This window comes from Acanthisitta chloris, unplaced genomic scaffold (assembly GCF_000695815.1).
Source record: "Acanthisitta chloris isolate BGI_N310 unplaced genomic scaffold, ASM69581v1 scaffold43394, whole genome shotgun sequence".
Classification (NCBI taxonomy): domain Eukaryota; kingdom Metazoa; phylum Chordata; class Aves; order Passeriformes; family Acanthisittidae; genus Acanthisitta; species Acanthisitta chloris.
The window spans coordinates 1-11390 of record NW_008671796.1 but is presented as its reverse complement, the minus strand read 5'-3'; the positions used below and the strand labels follow the sequence as shown (position 1 = coordinate 11390).

The 11390-nt window shown below is 39.5% G+C and overlaps 1 protein-coding gene across 1 annotated transcript; it reads right to left on the bottom strand.

Annotated features, from left to right (window-relative positions):
- LOC103801790 (UPF0505 protein C16orf62-like) lies at positions 1 to 9113 on the bottom strand. The gene is made up of 5 exons (XM_009074219.1): positions 8978 to 9113; positions 7141 to 7306; positions 5277 to 5395; positions 791 to 937; positions 1 to 279 (listed from the first exon to the last, which is right to left on the bottom strand). Exons 1-5 carry the CDS (start codon positions 9065 to 9067, stop codon positions 181 to 183), a joined length of 621 nt encoding a protein of 206 aa, XP_009072467.1. The 5' UTR covers positions 9068 to 9113; the 3' UTR covers positions 1 to 180.
- Positions 9114 to 11390: the final 2277 nt, after the last annotated feature.

Below are 11390 nucleotides of genomic sequence, written 5' to 3'. Positions count from 1 at the left end.
TGGTAAAACTGGGAACAGAAATTCAGGTTCAATTATTGCACTCAGAACAGTTTTACCTTTCTTGTGCCCAAGTAAATCTGTCACACTAAGTAAAAACACACTGTCAAAATCAGATCAGTGATTTTTGGCCTTGGCTACATGCTCTGCTGTACAGATGACTCCTTGGAAAAGGGGAATTCATCAGGTCCTGGACTGCAGAGGAAGCCGAAGGGCCAGGTCTGTGAAGTGACTCATGTCAGGCTGTTTGCTTCGTCTCTTGATGTAATCCAGAGTTTTCACCTGGGTTTGAAAAGAAAGGTGTTTGAGATTTTTAGTGTCTTTGCCTTATCTTACAGTCAGCACTTCTTTGGGAAGGTGTTTTAAACAGACACTCTCATGATCTTCCCTGACTTTCACTGGCTACATGAGCACTTGCATTTCTTATTCCTGAGCTTATTGCCATGTGTATCTTTCTTAAAGGCTCTCAGTGCTACTTTCCAAGCTTAGACCATGCAGTTCCTCCACTTCATAAAAATACTGTATTTTAAAGCTAGTTTTCTGTACTGAAAAAAAGTTATAGCACCCAACATTTCCAGGCTCCTTAATGCATATTATACATTTAGAAGTACTTGAAATAAGAGAAGCTGCTTATTCATTACGAAGAATTTTAAAAAATAAGCTGTTGGTTTTAAAGTGAGAAACTTGTAAAGAGATTAGATTTATTCAGAACAAGAAAATGTTACCTTTTCCCAAATAAAGAGTGGAAAAAGATCTAAAGAACTAAAATTTCTCTATTATCTGTTTTCCTTACCATAGTCTTGGTGTCAGCAAAGCCATGTTTCTGAGCAAGGTTCCAGAGGTTGACTGAGAGCTGGTTTATTTTGTTGTTTCGTAGATCCCCGTGAGCTAGGATAGTGTTAAAGAAATAGAGTGCTAACTGGCTCTGCCGCTTTTGGGTCTGTAATGGGAAAAAAACATGCCCAAATTACCAGAGAGTCATCCTAAAATATCCAGCACAACCTCCCTGGGTTCTCTGAACTCTTAGTGCTGCCAGGGACACTCCTTTTGTAACACAGAGCAGTAGCTGCAGACACAAGAATATGGGCACAGTGTTCATGTTCCTTTCAAAATGCAACAAGTAGTGATTGTCATGAATAAACCTCAGTTGTTGTAAATGATTACACAAGACTCCTACACCTCATACCTCTTTAGCACAGCACAGTATGTAGGTCTGACACACTTTCAACTCAAGACTCCCTACAACTGCAGAGAAATCACCCTCCCACCAACTAATCTTGCACTTAGAGCACCACAGCTATAAATTTTTCAGAAAAATCACTATCATCAATCTAGACCTAGCAACTTCAGGCTTTTTTTCCAGCAGTCTATTCTATTCTTATTTATGTAACCAAATTTTTTTCCCCCCTGCTGTTCTTTCACTAAAACTTTAGTGATACAAACATACAATGGTATGTATACAACTCGATGATCTTTGAGGTCTCTTCCAACCAGGTTGATTCCATGATTTGCAGCTACTACCCCTAAAACTGCTGAGGAGAGACTTAAAGGAGGATTCCTGCCTCCTGGTAATCTGCCATGGAGAAGCTCCAGCCCCTGTGGAGAAGTTCTGGGGCACAGACAATCCTGCACTAAGCTTGCTGATTTGGAGCGAGTGGAAAACAGAAGTAATTAAAATGCTATTGCAGATTCTGCTGATTCCTACAGAATAAGTTTTAACAGGCTAAAAGGATGAATTATTATTGGATGCATCTGGGCTGTAGTATTTGTTTATACTGCCTTACTGCAGCTGTCCTTTGTGCTTTGCTCCAGAAAGCTCACTGATAAAGGCACAGCTTCATCTTACACACAAAGCACAGCACTGGAGGAGTAGTTAAAAGCAAACTGTCAGCTGAGCACCTCAATTAATGAACTTAATGCTGCACTTTACCCCTCTCAGTTCAATTCATGCTAGGGTAGCTCATGTTCAGAGACAAGGTTACAGGCAGAATGAGGCAGTGAATGGGCTAAGGGAAGTGCAGGGACCTCTGACTCTGTGCTCCTGACATGATACCGATGTAGCCATGCAGTCTCTGCCCTTTCCCTAAGGGACTGAAAGTAAATTAATTTCCCTTCTCACTGGCAGCAGAGGAGAGGTCAGATGCTATTAATCAAAGAAATGGCACACACTGAGCTACAGACAAATATGGAAACATAGAAAGCCATGCTGTTAAAGAACTGGCCAAGCATGCCCCAAAATGTATGTGGCACAGTAGATTTGTGCATGCAGAAAATAAACCACACACACGTGCTCATGTCATGCCCAGACCTGCTCAAGACCCCACAAGAAGTTCCCTAAGCACTTAATTAATTCCATGAAACTACCACGAAGACAGCTCTTCCTCCAACAGTTACCTACATTTGCAATTTCCATCCCAGTAGCTCTAAATCCTGTTCACAGGCTACAACTACCACCAGCATTTGGAAGCACTGAACTGTACTCCCCACCAGACAGAGAAATAAAAATTGATCAGTCTAGTCCAGTAGTAGTAACACAAAGAGCAGAAATACAACTCAAAAAGACAATAAAAGGGAAAGTATATTTAATATTACTGTCCTATTTCTCCTGTAGGACTAACACTCTTCAGGGAAAAAACAGATCTAGGGTACAGCCAGCCACATTATTCACAAGGTATCCTGCCACATCACCATGTCTCCTGGATTAGAGGTTCCTGGGAATTGCTTGGTGGTTTCCTCATAAGAAGTGGGACAGTTCAATTATTGGGCAGAACACAAAAGCAGCAGTTCTCCAGTTTGAATATCAACTAGTGAGGGTTTCCAGGCAGCATCAGTGCAAATACAAAATCCATTCTATCAAATAAGGATTCTATCAAATAAAGTATTTAAATTTCTACAAAACCTGGAGCATGAGACCAGACTCCTCCACCCAAAGACAGAGAGGACTCACTGCTACATGCTCTTCTGACCAGGAATAGTCTGAACATTACAGAACTGTCCAGAACTGAAAATTTCCATTCCAACACTGTCACATAAATGAAGCATTCTCTAATCCTGTGAGAAGACCAAGCTGTGTTAACAATAAGATGCATTGTTCTCTTCCAAATTGCTATTTTGGTGAAAGGATTTTATTGTGAGAAAAATTTATTTTCCTTGATAGCTTTTAAAGGAAATGAACCAATAAAAACACAAAATCATCAGAGGCTTGTACATTTCAATGAGCAGCCAAGAACATGAATAATAAAAGGTCACCAACACTGAAGCAATCCAAATACCACAGTGATTTTATGACTGGTTCTACTTTAGCACAGTTAGAGACCTCTGACAATATTCTCCTCACCTCTATCTCCTCAGCAACAACAGCTTCCTCAAACTGCTATTCACTCTTACAAAACATTTTTATCTAAATCTCTCAAGGACTTTAACTCAACAAGCCAAAACAGATGCTCCCCCTTTGTAAATAAGGATGGTCAGAGGAGCAAATCCAAGGCTGCAGAGGCAAAGACAGTCCAAGGACCTGTATCTGTGCTGCTCAGCTTTAAATCCAGTTTTCTCTGCAACAACAGCTTTAGTGAAACAACACAGGATCTCATTACTCAAGTATTAAGCTTGAAAGCAGAAAACAAAAAAAAAGACCTTTCAGACAACATGGATTTCAAGCACTACAAACATTCTCACCCACATACTCCATACAGGAGTCAGATGCAAAATAATCCTTAATACACAACCCACAGTCCTGAAAACTCTGTTAAAAATCTCCTTTCAAGACCTGCTTGGACATTCTTAGCTGTGCTAGAATGGTTGTTTTCTGCTGTTCCTGTTCTGAAAAAGAACTGCTGTTCACTGTGATGATGTCTGCAATGATGTAGAGGCATTTGAGCAAAGGATTTATTCATCTTACACCTCTGCAATACTCAAGGAAGGACAAACAGGATAGCAAAAGCAGAGAAAAGGCTAAACTTAGCACAGTCTCCTCCCAATATGTATCACTTAACACATTTTGTATTGGCAAACACTATGGGCTACTGTGCAAACAAGCTATCTAAAAAATTCCATCAAATCACTCATCCCTCTCGTCCCAGGGAGGGAGCCTGCTCTCCCATTCCAGGCTACAAGCCACAAGATTTCTATCAATAGGTGATTAGGAAGCTGTGGAGGGGTTCAATCTCAGAAACAGGTACATTATCAGAACAGCAAGTTCTCACTGTTCAGTAATACTGAAAACATTAGTCACCTGCCTTTCACATACAATCCATTAAGCTATATTTGATCTCTCAGAGCCTCTGAACTCCAACAAGAAATCCAATAAGCTGCCTAAAGTTTTCTTTATTTTATATTGAACAAATATATCCCTCTACTAAAACCAGGGTAAAGACAAAACACCTTTTTCCTCCTCCTGTACTCTTCTCCTGACTTCCTCCTAGTGTCTGGGACCTGAAACTTTTACTGGTGGCTTTCATTGTTATTTTACCCAGTAACAGACTAACTGTGATTTCTCACCTTGCTCATTACAGAATTGGACATTTCAGGCTACTGTTAACTCAGCTGGGAAGAAAATACAGTTTATTCCCTGCCCTATCAGGAGGGTTGGAGCTAGATGATCTTTAAAGTCCCTTCCAACCCAAACCATTCTACGAGTCTATGATTTACAGACAAAGTTGAGAGCCAGGAGGAAACAACAGGAAGGATGGACATGGAGTAGATTTTAGACATAACCATACTGCAATCAAAGGAGTGACTGTGCCACTATCTCCCATTCCATCTTAGGCCAATAACTGCAATACCATCATCATGGAGCTTATTATAGCCACAAAGACTCACAAGAAAAAATTTATCCCACACTGAGCATCTTGTTTCCATAACCAAACTACACCAGGACTCAAGCTGGTTAATGTAAAGCTACCTCTAACCTCACTGTGCTGCCCTGCAGTCATCATTCTGAACTGCAGCAGAATCACATCCATGGTACACCTCCACAATCAATACTACAGTGCAGTTTCTGCTGCTGCCAGTTCTGTCAGCCTATCCATGCACAGCTGAGCAGGTAACTTTAGCTGCATCCTAAAAATGTATTATAATTGTGACATGATCTCTTTCACACCATTAGGTGTCTCCACCACAAACCTGCCTACGTGACTGACTTTTTAACAACTACCCAATTTCCTCTTGTTATAAGGTTCCTGGAGCTTTGGAGAAGGCCAACACCTGGTCAAAGGTGGTCTGTTCCCTCAACTCCAAATTACTTTTGGTGTTGTATTGAATCAAGCTGAGTAAGAACATACCTCTTCCTTTCCAAGGGTTTTCAGATGATCCACGATCTGTGCTGTCACTGTTTCACCCAGTTTATTAATTTCAGCCAGGAACTTGGAGTCTCCACCATACAGGGTGTCATTGGAATCCACTGCAGAGATAATTCAAGCTTAGGTCTGGCTAAAGAGGTATGCATGTGCTTGCTACTGAAAACACAGCTATTGATAGAAGACCACATTTGGAAGTTATAAAATTTCATGAAACACGAACAGAACGATGTTAAGTACCTACCAGTTGGTTGCCTACTCTGTCCTTTTGATTTTAGAAATAAAAAACTGAAAAGAATCTTCTAGTTTAGAGCCAGTCCTGTATCCCTGCTGCAGCCAGGCTCAAAAATATCTGCTAGACTTAATGCAAAGCAACATATAGTGTCAAATATCACTCCTTCCACAAGAGACAAGTTACCTGCTCCCCTCACTTTAGAAGAGTATGGCCATTGTCTTCAATGGCAGCAGGACTGGGCCAAACAGTGTGTGTTTTACTTAGTGACAACAAGAAGATTTTCCAAAGAAACTGCATTTTAATTTTTTCCTTCTAACTAAAACTGTGATTACCTCAAAGTCATGGACAGAAATTCAGAAAGTGTACTTTCAGTTTCAAAGAACATGAAGGATTATTTGGAGGGGGAGAGCTATGGAAGTTTTTAGTCCTTATGTAACTGTGATTTTAAACATGTCTTTTGGCCTAATTTATGTTTTACTAAGAAATAGGTGACAAGAAATTCATAGGTTTAAGGGTATTTTACATAAATCAGAAAGCATAGAAGATAAAAGATGATCCCCTGTTCTCAAGTAGACTTCACTTTGAGAAGCTAAGGTACCTAGACCAAAAAAACCATCACCCTACTACAGGAGAAAAATATTTCAATGCTTATCTCCATTAAAATCTAATTAATTTAGATTTCTCATCTTGGGGTTATGCAGCTATTTTGGCCATATAAAAAATAGAGGGGAAAAAAAAGCAGCTAAACCCCATTTTCTTACAGAATTTGAACAGCAGATTTACTACAGAGTAGTAGTTCAACTGACAGCTATTTTCTGTGCTGCTAACTACAAGAGATATTTTGTCATGGCTGGTAACTCTGACAGACTATTCACCAGAAAAACTGAAGAATATATTCCAGCCTGCCTCTCTCTGAAAGCCCTGTGCAACTGAAAGAAAAACTAGCTTGGCCTCTCCTACTCACTGATCTTCCACTGTGTCTTAAAAGACTCAATTATTACTCTACCTTAGCTTAGTAACCTATAATCAGAAAGCAAACACTCAAATTTCAGAGCACATCAAAATATTATTACAGAAAGATGACACCTATTTTATAAAGTGTAAAAGCTTTAGAATTCTCTATCTATCCTGAAAATCTTTGAAGTTACCACCACAATTTCCAAAGCTGAGTGTCTGCCTTCAAAGCAGCAACTACCTCATTTAACTAATCAAGACTAGGCTTTACATTCTGAAAATTGGAGTTGTTAGGAAGTGTGAATGAAACAGCAACAAGAAGTATAAATCAAGCTGATACTTTAGACTAAAAAGAAAACCTCCAGATGCACCAAGTTCTAATACTGACTTGAAAAGTTCACAGTTAAAAGCATTTGCATCAACACCCTCAGGAGCAAACTAAACCTCACTCTGCACAGATTTACTCTAAGGAACACACTGGGCATCAGTTCAGGAGCAAGCTTCTGGGATTATTTTAAGTTACAATACCTGGAACTGGATAGAAAAAGAATCCGTTCTGTAAGACTGACCAGCACTGATCTTCCCTAACTAGGTACAGTGATAACACTACTACAAATTGCATGATGGAACACAAGGATCCAGAGCCCCCTGAGGTACTACCTTTATCTACATGGTAGATAAATGTTTCTTGAGTCATTGCAGACAGCAGATGCAAAACATTAGTATAAATCCTGACTTTGTCATCGCTGTTATCCTCCCAAGTGTAATCCTGGATCACATTGAGTAATCCTCGTACAAGAAACAACACTCCTTGCTCTGGATGGTCCTACAGGAGTGAAAAAGAAAGGTCAAAACCAACACCACAACAACCCCAAAACCAAACAGGATTATTTGCAGTCATTCAGTGGTTTAGAATCACAATATGAGCTCTATAAAAGCAAAACTACAATATAATTAAAGCTGACACCTACTTCTCTGAATTCCTGCCAATCCTTTTAAAAATTTGTTCCAGTTTCCATCTAAAATGCCCATTGGACCCATATTCACAACTTGATCTAAGCAGCCTTCACAGACAAACCTTGAAACACTTTGTTTTCTAGTCATGGGAGAGTAGCACAAAATTAATTGTCAGCCCCTTAATAGCTAAGCCTCTACAATTAAATACTGGGTAGATTCTTTTGAGAAAAATCCTGTCAATAAGCTGTAGTGTATTACTCATACAATCATGAGTTTCAGAAGAACACCTACACTGGGAAGTCAGAGCTACAGACAATCAACAATCCTTTAACATGAAAGGACTATAAAGACATCTGCTTTAGCTAAGCCAGGAGTTTTTGCAAGCAGCTTTAATACAGCACCAAGCTTATTTACAGCTGGCAGTTGGTGCAGTGATACCAACATAGACAGGACAAATCACAGTCCACTGGGGACATTTCCCATGGTCTTCTGTAAAGTAAATAGGAGACAAAAAAATTACATAAACTAATTTCTGAATCCTGGAATCTCATTGCAAGTTATTCTTCATTACTGAATCTGAGAGGTTGTGTCTCCCTCCTTTAGTCATGTGTTAAAGATCTCAGTCATTCCATAGCCTCCCTTCCAAGTCTTCCTTCTGCAGGCAGTGGACAACAATGGCATAGCACAGTGGCAATCATCCTTTCCCTTCTAACATCACACCACTTCCATGTTTCTGAACATGTATGGCTTTGGAGACTCCTCCCACTGGAACAAGGAGAATCCACTGCTCTGATGAGGAGGACTTGGGCAGCACCAAACACGTGCTCAAAGCAAAAAGGAAGGAGAAAACCATAAGGAATGTTTCAGTGAGAAGGAACAACCTACTTTCTCCAAGAACAAATGAACATACCTCAAACTGGGTTTTTTTCTGGTCTTCCAGATGAGGAAAAATTATAAATTAATCTTTCAGCTATAGCTGAAAATATTGTAAGGAAAATAAGCTCTCTCTCTCTAAACCTGACAATTAGTTAAAAATTGGAAAGGTGTAGAATGGTAGTATTCTGTGAAATATTAATCCAAAGAGGAAAGTTATACCAAAACACATCTACTAATTCTTCTTTTCACTCAAAAGATTAGACAACCTATAACAAAGTAACTGAAACTAATAGAAACTAGTTCTGTATTTTTCCCCTCCTCTTGCATTAGATTTTTTGAGTGCTTATCTAATAAAACAGTAAATTATGTTTACACAATTAAACAGTGAGATTTCACTCTACCCCACACCCAGTCAAGTGTGAGGTGCTACTGAGAGCAGTAATGCTGCACCTGCACCTCCACACAACTGTTCTCCTTCCACATTTTGCATTGGGGTGAGTGATTTTGCAGCCAGTGAGCCAATCAGTTCAGCTTGCTCATGGCAAACTAACCACTGTATCTCCCATTCCTAAATTTCAGTTAAATTTTAGTTAACTCTAAATTTCAAACAGGAAATGCAAAATATTCTAGCAGCCTACGTGCTGCTCATGCACACACAACTTACCGGAACAACTAATAATGTGGAAAAAAAATTACAAAGGAATTCCAGGAGGAAGGCATCAGAAGGTCGCATCTTTCCATCCACACTGATCATTTTTGGCACTTCAGGAACAAGGCTGACTGCAGCTTTGAAAAAAGCATCAGCTACAAAATAAAAACAGAGTTGCTGTGTTATGACTCCAACTGCAATGGCAGGTCACATATATATATAGTAAAAAAAATAATAAATTAGGACATGATTCAAAATTGACTTGGCTAAAGAAATGCTTATGCCAGGAGAATGGAGAATCCAAAGAGGAAGAAAAGGTTCATGTTATCCTGTTCACCAATTCATTCATGAAAGGCTGTTAAAGTTATAACAATGTACCGAGAACTTAATTTCTCAAATTATTTATCATCATTAAAAGTAAAATATTAACATAGTACTGGAACCTGAGGTATTGCTGGTTACCTAGACAAAAGGGTTCTTTCCAAAAATCACAATCCAGGAATTACAGAAACCATTCACCATTATGGCCTTGGCAAAACAGTTACTAGGAGGTTTTTCATAACTCTTTATTACATCTCTAATCTTACCAAAATATCAATTACAAACACTAGAACATCTATTCCTCAGTTTATTAACATTCACAAATTAAAAGCAACAATATTTTCCCTCTTACACTTCAAGATCTGATATACATGCTAAGAGTTCCCAAAAAATTTCTGACAGCAGCATTGTTTTGCACTTTCTTGGCTACATTTCAGAATATCCAAGTATCCACATCCCCCTCAGGCTGTTTAGCCATGTACTTCAAAGGATCCTTCAGAAGTAATACCTTATCTTTATTTCACAGGAACAGAGACCAAGGACATGTAATCAGATTTTAGCAAAGAGAATTCCTGGTGAAAGCCAAGAGGTGTTACATGGCTGGGATGGAGATACCATGGACAGACATGCACAGGCATTTCCAGGAGCACAGCTTGCTCTGGAAAAATTCATTTGAGACTCCAAGCAAATTTGCTAAATATAGTACCAACTGATATCTAATTTAAGCTTATGAGGAATACCAGGGAAACATGTGCTTTGGAAAAAACTGGAGTTCTTCTGACTCTTCTTTCTTTTCAGCACACGAGTGCCCAAGCCCTTCTGAACTTTACACTGAGTAGAACACGGATTCTCAGTCAAACACTGTACTTTGAAGTGAAAGAATGTTTTTTATGTATTTCAAACAACATGTAAGTTTAGACAGCCAACTCAAAGGAAGGTAAGTAATCTTTCTCTGAGCGTGATTAGAGGGAGGAAAGCAGCAGATGTTCATTCTAGCACAAGTCGATGAGTCGCTGTCACTTCCACAGTTGTCTCCACAGGAAAAAAAAAAAGTGCATGTCCCACATCTCCATATAATAAAAACATGTGAGCAGACAAATGAAAAAATGTGCCTCAGAGAATAGTTTGCATACCAAAGTACCTATGCCTGTGCAGAGACTACTCCTCCTGCCTTCTGAAGCTGTTTCAAACAGGACGAGACTGGGAAAGAGCTAAAAGTACCTGGTCCTCATTTACTGCCTGCTCTGCCAGCAATCACAGTCCTGCACATTCTCCTCTAAACTTCTGCCACGGGCACAAACCTCTTATCTTCACTTTGAGAAACTGCAATTTGATTCAATTTACTCTCCTGGCCCTCCTGCCGTGGCTGTGAATGAGACCTGCCTCCTCGTCTGGCTGAGCAGCTGCAGGGACTGAGCTCCCTCATTACACCTGCTGGGAAGAGCAGCATTCCTGGAGCTCTGCAGGTCACTGCTGCTGGAATGAGGAGAGCAATGCTGCTGGAATTGTTCCTCCTGCTTCCCCCCACAATGCATCAAGGCAAGGCAAGCCAAAAAAGAATAGAGCACAAAACACTTGTATTTTACTTTGGTACATCCAGAAGTACTGACCAAGAAGAGTTATGTTCATTTTGCTGTGAGTTCTGTCAGTCTGTGCTAAGCACAAAACAGTTTAACACTGGAACACTAAAGATTCAAGATACATAGTAAGATGCAAAACAAATGCACATTAATGGCCAGGTTTGTATTACAGACTGCAGAAAACCACCTGTCCTCCACACATTACCATCCTATTCACACGCTGAGAGGTGTCAGAGTGTGCACCTGGGTTTGGAGAAAAAGTTTGCTAAATGAGTTGTCACAGACATGCTATTTTCTTAAGAAGTATGAACTGAGCATCACTGCTTAATTCTGAATTACATTAATTATGAGGTTATGCAATGATGCTTTCTCGGTATCTGTAAAATTCAATTTTTAAAGCTATTACTATAGGGATGTTTTAAAACAAAACCATACACTGCTTTTCCTGGCTTCCAAAAGGGATAAAGAACCACTTCAAAAGCACTGAAAACCACAACTATGTTATGTTCTTGATTAAATACATATAT